This window comes from Papilio polytes, unplaced genomic scaffold, assembly GCF_000836215.1.
Source record: "Papilio polytes unplaced genomic scaffold, Ppol_1.0 DF823824.1, whole genome shotgun sequence".
Classification (NCBI taxonomy): Eukaryota; Metazoa; Arthropoda; class Insecta; order Lepidoptera; family Papilionidae; genus Papilio; species Papilio polytes.
Window position 1 is genome coordinate 76,631 of NW_013525380.1, and position 23,471 is coordinate 100,101.

The window sequence follows — 23,471 nt, forward strand, 5'->3', positions numbered from 1 at the left end:
ATTTTGGATTAAAACTCTATTGTGGGAAAGAGACCATAAGTTACTGCCAACATCAAGGAAACAAGATTGTCAAGGTTTGTCATGTCATGTCATTTTGACATTTGCAATTGACAATTTGACAAATGTAAACAATAAAATAAAATTTTCATAATTTCATGCGGATGAAGTCGCACGGGAACAGCTAGTTCGATAATAAAGACAGACTTGACGGAAATAACTGCGAGACCTATGTTTTTATTACTGTTGTTTTTTTTTAGAAAAAAAAGGGCAAAGGTTGTCTTTTTTCTGCCAGCATTAAGTAAAATTAGAAGAAATTGCGGGCTGCCAGTAACATTGTTTTTTTTTTATGATGCAAAAACATGAACTTTTTTCCAGTCAATGGAATCAATTACGAAGATAGAAAGTTAAAAATACAAACTTTTTTAACTTAAATACCATTAAATAATTAAGAAAAAACTAACAATTATAACCTTACTACAATATTATTATTGCGAAAGTTTAGATGGATGTTTGTTAGAGTTTGTAGCCTAAAGTGCTGAACGGATTTCGATGAAATTTGGATATATAGAGGACAGTCTGGAAGAACACATGTGCTACTTACTTATTGTATTATACGCGGACGGAGCCGCGCGCGACAGCTAGTGTTCTATAAAACTATATTTTTATCTCTCTATAGTTCTTTCTTAAATGTACCAATACCATATAAGCATTGCAACAGAAAAACCCATCGTCTAAGAAATATGATTATCATCAACTAGGGTTGTAACGGAACTCTGTTTCCGCATCCGCAAGTGCGGAACTTCCGCAAGAAATGATAACTCCGCATCCGCTTCCTTTATTTCTTATGCGGAGTTATAACGGAGGTTAATTTACGCCTTTAATGCGTGTGGGGTTATTAGGTATCGTTTATGCCCGCGCGGGCGTATATGTCAACTATCATCATCATCATCATCACCAGCTCACTATACGTCCCCACCGAGGGGCTCGGAGCCTACCCTAATATGGGGTGATTAGGCCTTAGTCAACCACGCTGGCCAACTGCGGGTTGGTTGACTTCACACATATCTTTGAATTTCTTCGCCGATATTTATTTACTTATTTATTGGAAAGGTACACCAATTGCATGTTCAAGGTTCACAACCAAATTAATATACCGTATACAATGAGAAACAAAGAAGCAGAAGAACATACAGATGACAGGCGTACACAGCGCTCAATTAAGTAACCGATGAAACTGTGAAATACAATTAACTGGCTTCATAATATTTGAAACGGCAATAAAAAACAACTTGCTTTTTTATTACAAGTGCAGGCATCACGATGTTTTCCTACACCGTAAGAACGTCGGGTAAATTATGTACATATGAAAATTCGAAAAATCGAAAATCACATTGGTACGGCGGGATTCGAACCCAAGACCTGTAGATTACAAGTCAAGTGTTCAAACCACTGAGCCACCGACGCTCTCTCAACTATAACTATCTATCTATAATCGTTATATATAATATTTGCATAATAAACTGTATCTTGTAGTTATGTACCAATCTGTATTTTGATTTAACGTAGTTTTAGTTTTTATTTCCTTAATAAATCGCAATTAATATTTTATTAGTCCTCCGCTTCTGCAGAAGTGAAGCTCTTTGTCTCCGCATCCGCATCCGCTTCCGGTAAAATGGCCTCTGTTACAACCCTATTCAATACAAATAATTGTCAATAAAGATACAGATCTCTAAGTATCTCTTGGTATCAATTTCATTGCCATAAATCTCTTGAACATTTATAGATCGATACTAGATCATACCATATAAGGACTGTTGCCATATTTATTGATATACTAGCTGTTCCCGTGCGGCTTCATCCGCTTGAAATTATGAAAATTTTATTTTACTGTTTACATGACAAAATGACATAACAAACTTTAGCAATCTTTCTTTCTTGATGTTGGCAGCAATTTATCTTTCCCACATTAGGGTTTTTATCCAAAATATTTAGCCCCTAAGTTTAATTTCGTGAAAATATATAGCCTAAAGCATGACGTAAGTGTAAGGCTTTTTATTAAAAAGAATAATTACAAAAATATGGTGTAATTGCTGACATCTTGGGCAACAAAGAAGTGTGTATACGCTTTATTATAATAGTATAGATTTCATATGAGATATCAAAAGGGTTAATACTTTGCTACGTATTACGTATTTTCATTCTATTATATCTCTTATCTATACTAATATTATAAAGAAGACAGATTTGTATGTATTCGATTGACTTAAAAACGACGGGGCCAATTTTAATTATCCTTTACCATTAGAAAGGTAATTTATGTGTAACAAAGGCTATATGGCTAACGTTTTTTACATTTTTTTAAATTGTACGCGAGCGTAGTCGCGAGCAATAGTTACTTCTATTAATAATGAAAAAAAAATGACCAAGCGGTCACTTGAATTGATTGAAAAAAATATCCCAAAATGGCGAAGCGACCGATGCCCAGAGACATCGGTAATTACAGATGTGTTTGAAATGAAATAATTAATTTAACTAATATTTTTTTATAACAAAAGTTGGCAAACTCGCAAGCGGCCACCTGAATCCACCGAAATGGAAAGCGACCGCTGCACATAGACATCCGCAATTGCAGCGTTGCCTACCCTTCATTGACGGAGGAGACGCACATAAAGAGGACATTTCCCCTTCCTATGCGTCTCCACCGTCAAATGCACTTTTCTTTCCCATCCTTTCCTCTTAAGAAAAGAGTGGAAAGGGAAAGGGACTAAAATTAGGCCTCCGTCACCACTCTCTTCAGACGAAACGCGGAATTGCTTTCACTTCACGCCTGTTTTCTGTGTGGTCGTGGTATTACACCGGGCAAGCCAGCCCTGCAGTGCGAAGATGTTAAAGCGGCCTCTACAACTTTTTAAATTCCATATGAAATCGGCGGCGAAAGCTAGTATAAAATATCTAAAACTAATTCTTTCGGAAAAATAAACGCATCGACTTTCAACAAAGCATCACTAACAAAAGGTAACATCTAAATTAAAAAGTTGAAATTAATTCGTGGCACGCATTAAACACGTTGCGTTTAATTAAAAAAGTATAAAAAAAAACCGACCGTCATTAGATGTGCGTGTCGATGCGGATGATCGGCGTCGAGACCTCAATCGCTTCTCTATTTATTAGGGATCTATCGACATAACAATCTTTGTACTGTAGTTCTTATAGACTAGCTTTCAACCGCGACTTCATCTACTTAGAATTAAAAAAAAATGTTATTAAAAACCTTACCTGTCGTGGTTTTTACAAATGTTTATGAACATGGCGCATGCATGCGAAATGTCGGGAGTTAACACGACACAATAGTAATGACGAGAGAGATGACGTATGATAGAGTTATGTGGAGGACAGTAACCTGTTGCGCCACTACGGGAGTAGGATAAGGAGATGATGATGATGAATAGTGGTAAGAAACCCGTGATTCACGAACATTATATATTAAGGGCCTGTCCCACCACTGGCTGAGATCAGATAGCTTAAATGACACTGTCAGATTAGGTAACAAAATCCATCAAATTACCACGTATAGTTATCAGACAATTTACAATTTGGTGGTACAGGCCCTAAGTTATATGTTCCAGAGTATCCCCTACATTTCATTGAGATACGTTCAGCATTTTAAGCTATAAACTTAAAGAAACATCCATCTATATTTTCACATTTATAATATTAGTTAGATCTGACCTGATAGATATTAGTAAAACTATATTTTGTAAACTAAACAGTGGTAGAGCCCGCTTTAACATCTTCGCACGGGCCGGCTCGCCCCCAGCAATACCACGACCACACAGAATACAGGCGTGAAGTGGAAGCAATTCCGCGTACAGTCTGATGAGTGTGGTGAGGCAGTGCTGCAATTGCGGATGTTTATGTGCAGCGGTCGCTTTCCATTTCGGTGGATTCAGGCCGCTTGCGAGTTTGCCACCTTATTTTACTCGTATATTAAAAAAGAAGTTGAATTGCTCAAACAATCGACAATCGCACAAAAATTGTGAGACTTCAATCAAAGATGTAAACGCTGTTAGATGTAGAGGATAGTCTGGAAGAATACATAGGTTTTTTTTTTAATTCCACGCGAAAGTTAGACATAAATATCACTTACGGGTTAATTTGTCTGTCTTTAATCAAAGAAATTCCTACGGAACCTTAAGCGGTTTTGACGTTTTACTTTGACTATTTCTCTGAGTTCTCTTTAGAAAGTCTGTAGAAATGTGATTTAGTGTGGTGGATGTTTTTATTTACAATAACAGTAATTATTACGTCTTCTTCTTCTTCTTTTGTAGCTCTACAGCCCTTTGTGAGCCTTGGCTTGGTCCAGCAATTTTTTCCATTTCGGCCTATCTCTGGCCGCGGTCCTCCAATTCGCTATGCCAACGGTTTTCACATCTCCTTTATTACTCAATTATTACGTCTAGTTCAAAGAAAACAGTTTAGTTTAACAAATAAATATCAAGAAATAGAAATGAAAAAAATCGTTTAAAATATTAATTACGTTTATCAAACTATGAGTATAACCAACATTAGTAAAAATGTAGTTTAGGTTAAAACTAGCTGATTCCCGCGACTTCGTTCATACAATATTAAAATAAAAAAGTAGCTTATAATATGCCCAGTCAGCTACCTTTCAGTAGAAGTCCCGTCGAAATCGGCTCACTCGTTTTGGAGATTACCCACAACAAACGCGGCTTCCGGACAGACAGACAAAAAAACTTTTAAATGCGATTTTCGTTATCCACAATGCAAATATATTCACAAAATTTTTAATTTTTCTTTCGATATTACAAACAGACACTCCAATTTTATTATATGTAATAGATTTTAGTTCCAAGTACAAAGTGAATGTATGACTAATTATCTCTAGCAGTCAATAGATGGCAGCACATTGCGATGTATTCTCAACATTGTATTGAAAACCGTTATCTGACCCAAAATAACTGACGTCCAATTACACCATATCTTAATTTAAAAGATTTCAAGTACAGAAACTAAATTAATAAAATGGTTCCGTATGTTTTAGAAGGGCTATAAAGTATATAAAAAAAATATGTTCATTGTATTTGTTTCAGAATTAGATAAAATAAAACAGATAAATAAAGTATGTTAATTGACAACAATAATTATTTTATAGTTAACTAGCTGTCGCTCGCGACTTCGCCCGTGTTAAAATAATGTTACTCAGTGATAACGTAGCTTTTAATGGTGTATTAAAATCGGCCCAGTATTTTTTGAGTTATTTCAGTAAATACAAAAATACAAATCTTTCCTCTTAATAATATTAGTATAGATATATATTCATTGCTATTATTGGGCTGATAGCGAAGAGCTTCGACCAACACCTCAAAAAGCTCTCGCTAGACAGTTGGATTAAGGGCACGATTCAAAAGGCGGTTATTTTAGAAACCGCACGCATAGTGAGGAGGTTCCTGTCGCAGCCCTGACCACTGGTTGCTTGAGTCATCGGATTCCGCAGCCGGTGGTGCTCTATTTTTTATATAACATATTTTATTTTTATATCAAATGTAAAATGTATTGTATAAAAAAAATAAGAAATAAAGTTATATGGATTAGTATAGATAGATTCATTGCTTAATCAATCAAAAGGAGTGTTAATAAATTGCTATGAATATCTTTTAATCATATTATTTCATTACTATTATTATAAATGCGAAAGTTTAGATGGATGGATGTTTGTTAGAGTTTGTAGCCTAAACCGTTGAACGGATCTCGATGAATGTCATGGATGTAGAGAATAGTCTGGAAGAACACACAGGCTACTCACTTTTGTTTTTTAATTGTAACAGACGAAATCGCGGACGAAAGCTAGTGATTTATAAAAACGGATACAGGAGTAGCAGATTTATCTAATTATAATTAATCTTAATAAACAGGAATCACCACATAGTGGTAGTGCCCGCTTTAACATGTTAGCAGTGCAGGGCACGCCCCCAGTAATACCACGACCACACAGAAGACAGGCGTGAAATGGAAGCAATTCCGTGTACAGTCTGATGAGTGTGGTGCCGGAGGCCTAATTTAAGTCCCTTTCTCTTTACCACCCTTTTCTTATAAGGAGAGGTTGGGAAGGGGAAATGGATTTGACAGTGGAGGAGATGCATAGGAAGGGGAAATATCCTCTTTATGTGCGTCTCCTCCTCCGTCGTATAAGGGTAGGCAACGCATCTGCAATTGCGGATGTCTATGGGCAGCGGTCACTTCGCCATTTTGGCGATTTTAGGTAGCCGCTTGCTCGTTTGCCACCTTATGTTATAAAAAAAAATCATTATTTTTACTTTTAAATCGTTAGCGTTTTAGTGCTTATTAAAAACGAAACAAGGATCTCCAAACCAATCGGATATATCGAATGATACGTTCGAAATTCGAAATTGAAAAAGATTGACAGGTCCAATAATTAATCCAATGAGAAAGGGCGACCTTTAAAAATAACGGTCGTGAAATGATTTTTTCTAAAACGGCCCATTAGTTCTTGAGTTATTTCAATACATACAAAAATACAAATCTTTCCTCTTTATAATATTAGTATAGAAGAAATGTCGATTCGTCCAAATTATAGCTGACTACCTGTTCCCGTGCCACTTCATCCGCATGAAATTATAAAAAAAAATATTTTATTGTTTACATGTGTCAAATTATCAATTGCAAATGTCAAAATGACATGACATGATGACAAACCATGGCAACCTTGTTTCCTTGATGTTGGCAGCAACTTATGGTCTCTTTCCCACATTAGGGTTTTTATCCAAAATATTTACTCCTTAAGTTTAATGGCGTGAAAATATATAGCCTAAAGCGTGACGTAAGTGTAAGGCTTTCTATTAAAAAAGGAATTATTCAAAAATATGTTGTAATTGCTGACATCTTAGGCTACAAAGAAGTGTGTGTTTACGCTTTATTATAATAGTCTTGAATTACAAAATAATGAAGCAAAAACAACGGTCATATAACGCTGAGTTGTATCTTGCTTTACAAGCACATTGTAACTTTATTCTAAGCATGCAAAACATTTCAAGCTTATACCTTGGTAACTTGGCCGGTACAATACAATCATAGTAATCTTACTAATATTATAAATGTGGAAGTTTAGATGGATTTAGATGGTAGATTTAGACGAAGTTTGACAGTAGCCCCAGTAGTAGATAAGGTAAGGAGTAAAATGTTAGCATGGGGGCATGTTATGAGGAGCGATGAATCGCATGTTACAAGGAGAACGTTAGTTATGAGTGTGGACGTACACAGGTAGAGGTAGACGTAGAGATGTATGGATTGCGTGAAAGGTGACATGATCAAAAAGGGAGTGAATGAGATGACGTATGATAGAGTTATGTGGAGGACAAAAACCTGTTGCGCCGACCTACGGAAGTTGGATAAGAAGGAAGATGACGAAGATAGATGGATGGATGTTTGTTAGAGTTTGTAGCCTAAACGGCGGAACGTTTCTGGATGAAATTTGGCATAGATGTAGAGCATAGTTTGGAAGAACACATAGGCTACTTACTTTTTTCTAACACATAATAATTTAACAAACATAAATTAGGCATAAATGGAAATACAAATAAAAATATTTTATTGGTAAGAGAATTCCAAGTCATAATGTTAAAAATAAAAAAAAAACTTTAGTTATTCTGGGTGAAAATTGTGTACATAAACAATTGTTATGGTAGAAAATATTTCTCGACACTATAGAAGGCGAAGCTAGGCTGGTATAGTGTGTCTAAATAATTTAGATTAATTTGACAATTCATTTCAAATTTAGTAGGGATGGGTTGTGTAAAATCAGTCATGAATCTTATCGATATTCGATTTTTATTCTTATAGAAGTTAGAATCGATAGATTTTTAACGATTTAACGATTATGAAATAAAAAAAAAACTGTTTTCTCAAATATTTTTAACCATAACAAATAATGAGAGTAAATAGATGTTTATTACTACTACAGCCGTACGTAATCGAATTGGATTTCGCTATTATTATTGTCATTGCTAAATTCTCTACACTATAATAAATACTAGAGTTGTCTTCTACATTAGTGAATAAGAAAATAATAATTTTAGTTGAGTTTGATAAATATTTAAACCGAATACCGATAGTTCATAATTTTTCGCTTTGTATTTGTTTCGTCACTACGACACCTGTCTATTAAGTACGGCATTTACCTTCATACAAATTGAATTCGATACCATTTGCGTCATTTATCAAACTAATCTATCTTATTTAGACAAACTATAGCCGCTGTGACGTGGTCCGGTAGGCGGTTGTAAATGGCGGGCCCCATGACGTGCGAGGATTTCTCAATGTAGAGAGATTTCAAATGTGGAGCATAGTCTAAGTTTAAGTAAAATATGACATCTTTAACGTCCTCCTGTCAATTGACTGTCAAATTTTTATGCCGTTTTAAACACGACACCATCGCCTTACAGATATCCTTGTTTGTCTTTTTTTATATAATTCCAATTATGCTTGGATAATTGTCATTGTATATTTTTTTACATCAATATAAAAGCATAGACAATAAAGTACAAACCACCTGAGTGGAGCCACGACTGCAACTCGCTGAAACTCCTCAACAAGATTAACGCCGGACTCCATTTGCGGCCGCCATTTTGGCTTAAATGTCAAACTTGCAAAATGGATTCCCGCGCTGCCGCTGGGAATTTAGAAGTGTTCACTACTGTTTATTACTACGTCATTTACAATCATTTATAATTAATATATATACGCCACTAATATAATAAAGAGTAAACACACTACTTCGCGACGTAAGATGTAAGAAGCAATCAAAGCATATTTTTGAATAATTCTTTCATTAATAATAAGCCCTACATTTACAACACGCTTTAGGCTATATATTTACGCTATTATACTATTATTAAATTGGATAAAAACCATAATGTGGGAAAGAGACCATATGCTACAAGCTGCCAATACCGCGGAAGCAAGATTGGCACATTCACAATTGAGAATTTGACAATAAACAATATTTTTTTATAATTACTTGCAGATGAAGCCGCATGGGAACACCTCGTCTATTAATAAAGTCACTTGTTTTGTATTATCTGTGCTAGTGACTAGTTTTTGACCTAGTCCTTAGATGCTGGTCTAGTGTAGCTTGACCTATTACATATATTTGAATTTCTTCGCGGATATGTGAAAATAGATGCTTGATCGTGGTACCAATCATACTTCATACTAATATTATAAATGCGAAAGTTTAGATGGATGTTTGATAGAGTATAGCCTGAACGGCTGAACGGATTTCGATGAAATTTGGTATAGATGTAGAGGATAGTATGGAAGAACACATAGGATACGCATTTTTGTTTTTTTACTTCCACACGGATGGAATAGCGAGCGAGAGCTAGTTTCTAATAAAAAAATAATTCACGAAAGCAGTAATTTCACAAATGAAAAGTAATGCAATTGGTCACATTCGAAGTTCAAATTCCAGAACCGCTCGACCGTTACGAGAAAAAAAGCGCAACAAAAAATCTGGGAGCGATCGAACTCTAAGAAAATGGGAGTATAAAATGGCGCTTTGTGAGAATAAATTTCTCTTAAATTATTTTTTTTACAAGAAATAAGTGAAAATTATTTCACATTCGGTTATTTGAATTCGAAATTCGGCGTTTTGAAGTTAATTTATCCGTTTAGTACACATACGTTAAAATGCTGAAAAACCAATATAAGAAAGTATTAAAAAAAACTTTTTTGGCTAAAACAAGAAGACAAATACTTCGAAATCATAGTCAATTATATATGCAATAAAAATAGCCTATGTAACTCACAGATAATACCTTTCTAATGGTAAAAGAATTAAAAAAATCGGCTTAGTAATTATTGCGTGAATTGATCAAATACATACAAAAATTCAAATCTTTCCTCTTTACAATATTAGTACAGATGTAGTCCGCAACATGTCTCTACACGGTTCCACTCGTCCCCTGCAACTCTACCAGATAACACTTGTTTATAGAAAACCATAAACAAGAAACTGAACTGCGAAATCCGCGATAAGCTGATTATAAGAAACATGTCAATCCTTTCCGTCATTTTTTCATTCGCTTATACTTTTGTGTTCAGCCCGTCATAAAAATAAACAGTTAACAGCAACATTTTAGGGCTCACTAAAGTGTATTGTATAACCATTGTTTTTTTTACAATAAGCAGTGACTCAACTGACTACAGAATTAAAAAATGGCGATGACCTAACTCTGCTCAGAAATACATATTGAATGTTTGTCAAATGATTTGCCTAAAAAAAGTACCGTTTACATACAAATATACTAAAGTTACACACGAAAAAGTTAAAAAATATTACGAACTAGCTGTTCCAATGTAACTTCATCCGCATAAAATTACGAAAATCTTATTTTATTAGATGTGTCAAATTATCAATTGCAAATGGCAAAATGACATGACATGATTACAACCTTGCTTCCTTAATGTTGGCAGCAACTTATGGTCTCTATCCCACATTAGAGTTTTTATCCAAAATATTTACCCCCTAAGTTTAATGGCGTTAAAATATATAGCCTAAAGCGTGACGCAAGTGTAGGGATTTTTATTAAAAAAAGGATTATTCAAAAATACGCTGTAGTTGCAGACATTTTAGGCAACAAAGAAGTGCGTGTTTACGCTTTATTATAATAGTATAGATTTAAACATGTTAATTTGTGCCCAAACGGGTTCGGGTCCCGCGGCACAACCTACCCTTGAACTACGAATGCACCGGAGGGCATAATATTGTAAACGTAGGGGAAATGGTACTCACCAGCTCGCCTCACCTCTTGCACGTACCTGGTCTCAGTCAGTGTCAATCGAGTCAAGGCCTGGTTCTGTCAAGTCTATAGGCCCAGCGATGCTGCCTGGAGATGCACTCGTATTTCGAACGCGAAATCGAATTTAGCGACCCCGAAATTGACACGCCCGTTGTGTCCTCGCGTTGTCGTCCTAGAGAGAGATTTTTTATCTTCCCGCCCGTGCGGGAGAAATAAAAATAAGCGCCGTTACCCGCACTAAACCCGGGGCGCGAAATTTAAATTATGTTCGCCACCAAATGTGGCGAACCCGTACTATCAGTACCGAACATAATTTAAAAAATGTAAAAGTTCCGTTAAAAAGGCGACTTAAACAGCAGATGGCGCTGTTTAAATACATGATTAAACTGACGTAAAGGTTTTTTTTTAATTCCACACGGAAACAACAACAGTTTATTTTCCATTCAGCCAGGATTTTTGGTCACTATTATTTTAATCGATTTTTATAAATTTGTTACAATTAATTAATTTGATATGGTGTTAAAATTAAGCTCAAGGTTTCTTAAAGCCTTCACTTATCATTATCCAAGTTACTTAAACTTAAGCCATAACTAATGCGGTGTTAAGTGAAAAAACTCGAATCTTAGTTCAATTTATGTACCTTTGTTCTGTACTCTAAGTCGTTCAGAAACAAATGAAAATTCATTTTCTCAACAATGTAAAGTTATTTTCTCCGACCATAGATAATACAGTCGTTAACAAGTTTCCGAACGCTCCCATCACGTAGGAACAAGTCAAATCATCGCGCCCACTTAGCACTTCCAGCCACTTATTGCGCGCTCGAGGCAACACAGATTTATGATCATTGAATTATATCTCTAGATGTGACATGGAATTATTTTTGTAGTTGATTATAGCATAGATGTATTATACAAAAGTTGTTTATTGCAGTAAATTGAGAATGTAATAATTGTATAAAAAAATCTACTCATTACTAATTATCGCATTTTTTTGAAATAAATAGAAAAATGATAAATAAGTACATTTCGTTAACCTCTGTGGAATTTATTTAAAAACTGACAGATTGGTAGCGTAGATAAAAAATCACGTCGCACAACCATAGATAGTAGAGCACAGACACCATCTCACGAACTTATAGCGCTCTCAATCATTTAAACAACGCATTTTCCAACGTAACTCAATAGCAGCACGCATCCATTACAACTAACAAGATTTATTACCTAATTCATTTACTATAGACAACAAATTTTATTCCAATCGTTTCTGAACGCAGAAGTCAAAGTGAAACAGATCTGTATACTATAGAGAATAAAAAACAAACTTTAATTTCCGAACGCACTTTCGAATGCGTCGATGTATCATTTCATTTTATTTCAAAAATCGAACACTCCTTTTTCTTTTTTTTATCGTTACTTCGATAAGTTTATGGCATTTTGAATTTCGATTCTTAAGGACTACTACACAATAAGATAAAAAATACTTTCATAAATTAAAAAAAAAAACTTTAAATAAGTAGATTTTCTTTTACTTATTGAATTCTACATAAATCTAATTTCTTGAATTAAATCAAATTGACATTTAAAAGTACAATTTTAAGTTAATTTACATAAACCGTATAAAATATAAAAATATCGAATTTGAACATTTATAACCCATAAACATGTATTACGTAACTTATCACAATTAAAAACGTATATCATAATTTTCACACATCTATTTTTCATTGTCAGTCATCCGTCTGTAGAAAGCCTTATTCCTAGTAACGCGTTGCATCTCGATAACGCGCCTAATGATGGGCACAGATGATAAATCACACCAACATCAAACAATATTCAGGAATAATTAATAGTGTGAAGAAAACTAATTGATATAAAGAATGCATACATAGATTATATTGGATATTAGAAAAAAAAATACAAATTGTCCTTGGACAAATATAGGGTTTGTATAAAATAATTGTTTTAAAAAAAGAATTTTGCGTATGTTATTAAAACTACTAACGCCATCTATTGACAACAAAATTGAACTATTTAATTCAATTGGACGAAATGGAATACCAAAAGATTTAAAACTCAAATGAAACCCTTACGAAAATTAGACATTTCGTTTTAAACCGTAAAAACCCTTTAGAACATAAGAATGCACTTTCTAACTGGCCAGATGTTACTTAGCCGACCACAATCGCCCAACAGACTTGTGGATACGGCCAATAAAGATTAACTTGAATCCTAAATAAGTGCTTTCGGATCAGTATACTGTTTGAAAACGAAAACTTTGATCTTTAGAACTTCGTAAATACTAAAATAATGGGCAGTGGCGGCCCTATATAGCCCATATAGGGCCGCCCAGGGCGCCAAACACCAGGATCATATGCTCTTTTCTCGGGTTATAATTAAAAAAATATCAAATAATATTTGTTCTCAACTTTGCGACAGGCACAAATTTTGGCGCGAAAGTTGTAACCTCATCGATAACATTTATGAAGTCCTATCGGGCTTTAAGAACCTGAGGATTTAACACTAAAATTAGCGAGACAGTGATCGTCATTAACAAAATTTGTGCACCCTTATAGGCGGTTAAAAACCTGAGGACCTAACACTAAAATTAGCGCGACAGTGTTTGTCATAAACAAAATTCGTGCACCCTGAGGACCTAGCACGAAAAATAGCGCAAAAGTGTTCGTCATGTACAAATTTGTTTACCCCTATAGGGGGTTACGAACCTGAAGACCTAGCACAAAAATTAGCGTGAAAGTCTCCGTCATTAACAAAATTTGTGCAAGCTTATCGGGCGTTACGAACCTGAGGACCTAGCACGAAAATTATCTCGAAAGTGTTCCTCATTAACTAAATTTGTGCAAGCCTATCTGTCATAAACTATACCGACAAACCTCATATTTTTGTCAATAAAGTTACTAATAAACTTACACCAAATTGTAAACAATCCAACGTGTGTGTGATGAAAATATCGGAGTTAGTTCCCTTATCTGACAGTGACGTCATAAGCTATCTGATCCTCTATCAGCCAGTGGTGGGACAGGACCTAATACTCGTTTTTCATGCTAGACTTGTCCACTTTTAGTAGATTATAATTCCTTATTATAAAAAGCCCTGCTTCCTTTTTGTACATTAAACAATTTACGAACTCTATTTTAATACTCTGGGGATTCCTTTTCAATCGTATGTACTGTCAAAGCAAAAAGTGTAATTGATACATTTACATTTTAAACAGAATGTACTGTCATGTGAATAAATGTTTCAGATACATTGATGTGTTTGTTTTTTTTCAATGCACTTAGTAAGTGATAAATTGTATATATCTTAATAAATATATACATAAAAACATTAGTTATGTACGTATATGTATTGCTTTTTATATTGTATGCAAGTGGAAACTTAATCAAGATATCTAACGATTCAAACTGACGTTTAAGTTAAATAAAAATAATGCCTAATTATTAATTTACTATCTATCTATACTATTATAATAAAGCGTAAACACACACTTCTTTGTTGCCTAAGATGTCAGCAATTACAGTATATTTTTAAATCATTCTTTTTTTAATAAAAAGCCCTACACTTACGTCACGCTTTAGGCTATATATTTTCACGCCATTAAACTTAGGGGGTAAATATTTTGGATAAAAACCCTAATGTGGGAAAGAGACTATAATTTGCTGCTAACATCAAGGAAACAAGGTTGGCATGGTTTGTCATCATGTCATGTCCTTTTGACATTTGCTATTGATAATTTGACGAAATAAAAATTTCACAATTTCACGCGGATGAAGCCGCATGGGAACAGCTAGTACATATAATAAAATTGGAGTGTCTGTTCAAGAAGCGAGCCTATCATTTCCTCAAAGGCCGGGACGCATTTGTAGTTCCTCTGGTGTTGCGGATGTCCATGGGCGTCGTTCACCACCTCGGTGTTCACGCCGCTCGTCTGCTCCCTTTTATTTTGATATCAAAAGAAAAAATCTAGATTTCGGGAAGATGATATATTTGCGTTGCTGATAGAGTAAATAGCATTAAAAAAAATTTGTCTGTCTGTCTGCAAGCCGCGTTTGTTCCGGGTAATCTCAGAAACGGCTGGGCCGATTTCGGCTCGACTTTCACTGAATAGTAGCTGACATAAACGGTCATATTATAGTCTTCTTTTTATTTTAATATTGCGTAAACGTAGTCACGGGCAACAGATAGTTTAAAATTAAAAATAACTTTAATGTTATATTGAATTAATGGTCGTAATTCACCGTGATTCATAATATTAGACAACTTATTTAATTGATACTGTCGCTTTTAACTCAGAGCAATACTTCTCGTCAGGTTTAGGATGCGCGCCAATCTATCCATACTTCTAGTGACATTGACAGCTGTCAGCTAGGGACGTGACGTTTATGCCGATAATCTAGAGTTGCGCCAATTCTACAGCACGGTACTAATTTTATTCCTAACAATAATTACATTTTGTATTCTGAATTAGATTAAAGTTTTCTTACTTTATATTTAAATCCGACTAATATACGAGTAAATGCGAAAGTATGAATGTTTGTTAGTTTGTAGCCTAAACCGCTGATCGGTTCTCGATGATTGTAGTACTAGGATAGTCTGGTATAGGCTACTTACTTTTAATTTTTTAAATCAAAAAAATTGTAACACTTTCGTACGCGACTATTCCAAACACTTGTCGATATAGCAACTGCGCGACCAATTCGCGTCTGTTTAACGAGCCGTGATTGAGTCGTAGTGACTTGTGGTCGTGAGTATCGAGGGGTGAAGGTAAATTTACGAGCATTCACTTGATAGTACACGCGTGCGAGCATTACTATCGACTGTTAGAATTAATTAGACATTTGTATATAGTCTATACTATTATAATAAAGCGTAAACACACACTTCTTTGTTGCCTAACATGTCAGCAATTACACCATATTTTTGAATAATTCTTTTTTTTTTAAAATGCCCTACACTTACGTCACGCTTTAGGCTATATATTTTCACGCCATTACATTAGGGGTAAATATTTGAGATAAAATCCCTAATGTGGGAAAGAGACCATAAGTTGCTGCCAACATCAAGGAAGCAAGGTTGCCATGGTTTGTCAAGTCATGTCATTTTGACATTTGCTATTGATAATTCGACAAATGTAAACAATAAAATTTTACGCGGATGGAGTCGCATTGGAACAGCTAGTCGTTAAGTAATAGTACATTACAAACATTACAAATCGGATTAGAGGTCAGTTGGGATTGTAAAGTATCTATTAGTTTGTGCCTCGGGAATACTGCGAGGTTAGGGGAAGCTTGGATGATGTTATGCAAGACGTGATCATTTTTAGCAAATCACTTTTGATTATTTTATTTTGCTTTTAGAATGTTCAAAATATGACTTTTAAATGTGTTTTTTAATTTAAATATTATGTATGATTATAACGTATTTATATGGAAGTAATATATTTAACTAAACTGGACGATTTTATATCTCTTTAAAAATTGGTAGATGAAATTTCATAATTTCATAAGACAATACTTTTAATAAACAATGCCCTCTTTTCCGTGTACACTGTGCACATTATGTACTCCTCCCTACATCTCTATCAGATGACATATATAAATACAGTCCCTTCTCTAACATATCCTCTTTCACACAACCAATATATACTTTTTTCGGTCTTCCTCTATCTTTGCAGCCAAAATTTAATTTATACATCAATATTACGATTTATAAGCATGCTAAAATATTGTTTGTTTCGATATTTATAACTAGCTTTACCCGCGACTACGTCCACTTGAAATTATACAAACGAAATTATCAATCTATGTGTTCTTCCAGATTATCCTCTACATCTGTACCAAATTTCATTGATATCCGTTCAGCAGTTTAGGCAACAAACTCTAATAATAACATTAGTAACTCAACAGTTCGACTTAATAATATTTATTACTCGCTAGACAGTTGGATTAAGGACGCAATTCAAAAGACAGTTATTTTAGAAACCGCACCCATAGCGAGGAGGTTCCTATCTCTGCAGCCCTGACCGCTGGTTGCTTGAATCATCGGATTCCGCATCCAGTGGTGCTCTTTTTTATATAATATGCTTTATTTTATTTTCATACAAGTCTTGTAAAATATATTATATAGTAAAATATAGCCTATGTTACTCACAGATAAATTACCTTTCTGATGGTGAAAGAATTTTTCAAATCGGCCCAGTGGTTTATGAGTTATTTCAATACATACAAAAATACAAATATACAAAAGTACAAATCTTTCCTCTTCATAATATTAGTATAGATATAGATAGAGAATAAGAAATAAAGATATACGCGGATATTAGTAAGATTGTTTCTTTTTGCATAACCACGACCAATGTTAACTAAATCAAAAGTACTATCATAGGGTGGATATGTAACCGATATGTTTATTGCCTGTCACATTGACACCCAATTGAAAGTGTCATTCTGACAGGGGTGCCAATGGCGGGACGCGATGTCAATTTTGACATTTTAATGGCGTGTTTAATTAAATATCTGACCCTGTAAGCGTAAATATAACTAAATTATAACTTACTACCTTTCACCCGCGACTCCGTCTGCATAGAATTAAAAAAAAACTAGCCTATGTGTTATTCCAAACTATACATTTATGCTAAATTTCATCGAGATCCGTTCAGCTGTTTAGGCAACTAACTCTAACAAACATCCATCCATCTAAACTTTCGCATTTTTAATATTAGTAAGACAAGATATTGCTCGCGTCTTCGTCCTAGTCGAAATAATATAATTAAATCTAGCCTATGTTCCTCACAGATAAACTACCTTTCTAGTAGTGAAATTTGGAATCGGCCTAGTAGTTTTTGAGATATTTCGATGTATACAACATTATAATATCTACGTGAGGTTATCACTTAAATTTAATTTTTACTTTTTGGGTTCAACAAAATAAAAAAAAAAAAGATAAAAACATATACTGTCTACTGTTGTTACTGTTGTTGTTGTTGTTATTTTTCTATGTATGTCGTGTAAACCTATAATTAGGACAAATTATCTGCATGTTACTTATTGTATCGTGTAAAAATGTATGTGTTATAATTTTGTCCTGTTGGTTTATCTTAATAAATAAATAAAAAAAAATAAAAAAAAATCTATCTACTTTATAACATTAGTATAGACTAGACTTCTTTGTATCGTATGTTTGAAATATTTTCTGACAGAACAAAAGAGGTCAGAGAAGTTTGTCGTGGTTTAGAAATCAACTTTTACTTGTATTAATGTCTTGATATAAATAAAAATTACGACGAAACTTACGTAATACAGCGCTATTTTACGCAAAGAAAGTTAAAATATGACCTGATTTCTATTGTTTCAGAAGGGGTATAAAACTACGTCAGCTGACCGACGGCGGCCATCTTGTTCAAATAATTTACACGCCAGACGGTGTCATACAAGATTGCGAATACGTCGCCGATATCAAAACAACTAGAAACTTCTTAAAAACATTAAGAAAAGAATTAAAATTAGCACTAGAAGAGCAAACTTATAGAATATTCGAGAAAAACGATAATGAAGATGAGAGATTTTACCGCCATTTTGGTAATGTCACTTTGAGGTTATTAAAAGGGAATGAAAAATTGCCGCCAGATATCGCTAATTGGTTGGATTATGACAGATTGAAAATGGAATGCCTGGAAAGACATGAAGAATTGACTTTAATTATGTCCAATAAAAATAAAATCGGAGAAGAATTATTAACAAGGTAAATATTAACAATTATTATACGGAAATAATTATGAAGTTATACGCTTTATTATTTTTATTAAAGTATACAAAGAAATAGGGTTATCCAATAACCTATCTTAGGAATAATGTTGCCACATATAAAATAATTTTTAAATCTAAAGTTGGTAGTTTATGAGTTAATTTTGCTGTTTTCAATCTTTATTTTTTCTAATAAATAATAAATTAAAACTGTTTTGTTTTAAAAGCGTATAACTTTATAAATATTGTATAGTGCGACAAAACAGACCAATGAGTAAAAATTTAAAAACTTTTGCATATTCTTTGCCATTTCTGTGAATAATTTCTGATAGAAGTAACCACGATAACAGCACTCACTAGGACATGTTTTGTAGCACTTTGTTAGATTAATGGGAGCAACCTTTTATTACCTATGGTCATTTTATATCACAGATTACATAACTCTGCACTTCACAATATCTTAACGACAATGCAAGGACTTTTCGTCGCCACTTTTTTCTTTTTTTTCGTCATTTTGTAACTAACCAGCAATATTGGGTTCTTTTTAAATGTTATTATTATGATATTTTTATTTAATTTATTGTACATACAATTTATAAATGTTTTATTTATTTTAAAAATTGAATATAATAATGGATTTTTAGTTTTATATTGTCTCCTGTTAAATTATTGTTTACAATATTTATTGATTATATGATTATTATAATTATAAATATTATTTATGTTTTGTAAATAGATAGCAAAAATTTATATATTTTTTATATAAATCTATTTCTCTGCAACGGAATACTTTTCGCTTCTGCCGTAGGGCTGTCAACTTTCTTATGCACTATCATAATCGGGAATAGTGGCAACCATACCTTTTTCCAGCATTAAAAAAATTTACTCTTCTTCATATTGCGTCATTTACACAAGACTAGCTGTTGCTCGCGTCTTCATTCGAGCGGAAATAAAAATTCTAATCAACATAACCTATGTTCACTGTAAGCCTTTTTAAAGGGATTTTTTTGAAATCGGACCAGTTTCTGAGATATTTCAATACATACAAAAATACAAATATTTCCTCTATAATATTAGTATAGATTATCTAAAAAGTTATACATAACGCACAGAGTACACGGGGGACGCGGTCGATGATAGGACAGTAATCGACAAGTTTCTGACCTGCGTGACAATTTTCGTATTTATAAGAAGACAAGATGGAGAAACCGTGCTTTGTTATAAAAATAACAGCTACCTTGTAACATTAAAATGTTCGCTTATTAGCGTGTCTTACCAGGTTACCAGTATTTATAACCTACCAAAAAGGAATTTTTTGTAATGGCAACACTCATCGTTCTCCGAACACTGTAGGATATAAAACATCACTTCCTCATTTCATTTCATAACCTCTAACATCGCATGCTTACAACTATTCTAAAATACCAAAATATACTAACATATAACCAATAACAGGACTAGAAGATCGTTCAGGGAGAATTTTATAATGCCCGGAACAAAATGGTGCGGCGCTGGTCAGTTAGCGGAAAGGTACAACGAATTAGGCGATGAAAGCAACGAGGATATGTGCTGTAGGGCTCATGATAACTGCCGGGCCAACATCGGCGCCTTCAGAAAGCGATTTGCCTATTTTAACTATAGGCCGTATACGATCTCGCATTGTCGTTGCGATAGGAGGTTTGTTTTTTTTTGTTTTTTTTTTTTGTTGGAATTCTACCGATTTGGTAGTTTTTGCGTTGGTTGGGTTTTGGTGGTGGTGTTTTAGATATGTTCGGATTTTTTTTGGAATTTAAAAAATTGTTTCTTTTATTTCTCATGAAGTATTATTAATTAGCTTGTTTGAGAGTTCAAAAGATTTAAATTATTTGTGATTATTTCTTATTTTACGTACAGAATTTTAAATTACATTACTAAAACTTGTCCACAATAAATGACCTTCCACGTTCCTCCTTCCTAACTTTGGAGGAACGAGGGAAGAAGTGAATAAAAATCCCTAACTGGGTAATAGACCTTGGTTAGAAAAAGGTGCCAGAGAAATGACCAAGACATTTATATATTTGCACTTTTATTCTTTTTTAAATTTTAATATCTGATTTGATAATTTCCGAACGTATCTAAATCTATATTATTTTTACTAGCAACCCTACCTTAATTTGACATTTTTAAACATCAACGGTTTTTCCATTTTGGCGGGAAGGTCACATTTTTAAATTTACTCTGGTAACCTAATGTTTGATTTTGTTTTTTTAAAACGTTTGTTGCTTTCTTAAAACTCCATTGTACATAATTTCATATAACAAATTAGATAATCATACTAACATTATAAATGCGAATATAATTGACATATAAAGAACATAGTCTGGAAGAATACATAGGCTACTTAGTTATTCCGCGTGAATAAAGTCGCGGACAATAGCTAGTATTACTTTGGCACTGTTGCTATCTCTGTTTTATTTCATGGTAATGAGGGAGATAGAGAGACATGTTTGATAGTAACATAATGAAAATCATAATAAAGCGTAAACACACACTTCTTTGTTGTCTAAGATGTCAGCAATTACAGCATATTTTTGAATTATTCTTTTTTTAATAAAAAGCCTTACACGCTTTAAGCTATACATTTTCACGCTATTAAATTTACTAGGTAAACGTTTTGGTTAAATCACTAATGTGGGAAAGAGACCATAAGTTGCTGCCAACATCAAGGAATCAATATTGCCATAGTAAGGTGATTAGTATTTTGACATTGGCAATTGAGAATTTGACAGATGTAAACAATGAAATATTTTTTTTTTCATGCGGATGAAGCCGCACGGGAACAGCTAGTAATTAAAATAAAAACTATTCAAGGAAGCAAGGATCTATTCTATTTAATAAATATAATTATTTTACGTTCCCGGTAAAGATGGTCATTAGAGATAAACTGGGCGCCTTTATTGTGGTACTAAATCATAAACTTTTAATGTCCAATCAACGTCATAGACTAAAAAATCTTCCCACGAACTATTTTTTCAACCGCGACATATTTCTGTCTCTGTCATTTTAACGAGAATATAAGGGACGTTCATACTAATATTATAAATGCGAAAGTTTAGATATATCTTTGTTAGAGTTTGCAGCCTAAACTGCTGAACGGATCTCGATGAAATTTGGTACAGATGTAGAGGATAGTCTGAAAGAAGACATAGGGTACTTACTTTTTTTTAATTCTTCGCGGACGAAGTCGCGGGCGAAAGCTAGTAGATAAATAAAAATGTTATACAATATAAATCATGCGAAAAAACAATGGCCGTTAGTGGTCCATAGATTATATGGCACTCGGCAATATTGTGAACTAAATCTATCAATTGTATGTCAGGGTAATCGTAATATCATACTTCCTACTAATATATTAAATGAGAAATTTAAAATGGATGGATGTTTGTTAACGTTTGTAGTCTAAACGACTGAACAGATCTCGATGAAATTTAGCATAGACGTTGAGGATAGCCTGGAAGAATACATAGGCTACTCACTTTTTTGTTTTTAATTCTAAGCGGACGGAGTCGCGGGCGAAAGCTAGTAGTGCCGTATTTTTACTTTGTCAGTTCACTTCGCGTCATTACTTTACGAATTTTGTGTGCTTTTTAACGTCAATGAAGAAACATGTTTTTTTTAAATAGAGGAAAAGAGTTTTGCTCCCTTGTCGAAAATGCCACAAGATGCTTTGGCACTATGCACGCAGTACTAGTATTCGTGTCTCATCTAACCACGTATAAGATTACGGTTATTGTGAAAATCGTTAAAATATTATTGTAAACATAAATTTAATATCTTGATCCCTTTTATTAAACTATATCTACTTTCACATCGAACGCTATAAAGATATCAGATTGAAGTCGGTAATTAGCGGTACCATGGACAACTTTTATTTATTTTCCCTCCCTAAGTGCGCAATAAAGTAATAAAATCAAGTGATCTATGGTATATCCGTTGACGCGTTATATTTATAACTCAATCCTACTCTATGACCAATAACGATTATTGTTTACCGTAAAATGTCGGTGGTCGTACTGGCAACATTTACAAAGTCATTGCATTGTCGTTCGAAAAAAAAAATTAAAACACTGGCCGCTATAAATAATGAACTTGACAGAAAAAAACGGGACGCTATGGAGTTACTACGAGTGCCTGGCACAAAGTGGTGCGGTAAAGGCTTCTCTGCCACACATTACTCCCAACTTGGAGGTTATACACGCACTGACAGATGCTGCCGTGTCCACGATCTTAGATGTCCATTTTGGATCGGCGGTATGGAGAAGAAATATGGACTTTACAACTGGCGAGTGAACACACTGATGCATTGCAGATGCGACGAAAGGTTTGTACAGATTAAAAAGTCGTTAAATGTCACTGCAACTAATAAAGCATGAATATAATATTGGTTTAAAGCACTTTAGCCCTCAAATTGTTCAGGCCATTAAACTATTGCAAGTTCCGGCAAGTTCTAGTTTAGTTGAAATCGTTAGAGATGGAATTGTAACGATTCGAGTATTGTTAGTAGATTTTTAGATTTGACAACTTGCAACACTCGATGTTCGATTGTCTATTGTTATTTTGATAATGGCGCCAATAGAATTTATCCTTTTTATTTACACATTTTTATTGCCTGCCAGTGTTTATTTTTTGCTTTTTTGTGTTGCTTTTGTTTTGAATGCGATGTAAAATTTTAAGTGTTAATATTAATAATTTAAATCGATTTTTTAAATTTAAATAGTGGGCGGATGTTGACATAACATATGAATGACGTTTATAAGACAGGGACGGATTGTTTAATTTTTAAAAATAAGTGATTCTTTTGAATGTAACCTATCACTACATCCTTAGAGAACTTC

At 33.9% G+C, this 23,471-nt stretch overlaps 1 protein-coding gene across 4 annotated transcripts in view; it reads left to right on the forward strand.

The window, feature by feature from the left end:
• Nucleotides 1-23,471, forward strand: part of LOC106103306 — a 52,129-nt gene that overhangs the window by 20,315 nt on the left and 8,343 nt on the right. For 2 of the 4 annotated variants that reach the window (XM_013283040.1, XM_013283038.1), the window contains exons 3-5: nucleotides 18,209-18,595; nucleotides 20,053-20,274; nucleotides 22,733-22,957. In XM_013283040.1, the coding sequence (XP_013138494.1) occupies nucleotides 18,209-18,595; nucleotides 20,053-20,274; nucleotides 22,733-22,957 (834 nt within the window). The remainder of the gene's footprint in view (nucleotides 1-18,208; nucleotides 18,596-20,052; nucleotides 20,275-22,732; nucleotides 22,958-23,471) is intronic. The other 2 variants (XM_013283042.1, XM_013283041.1) reach the window with 2 other exon arrangements.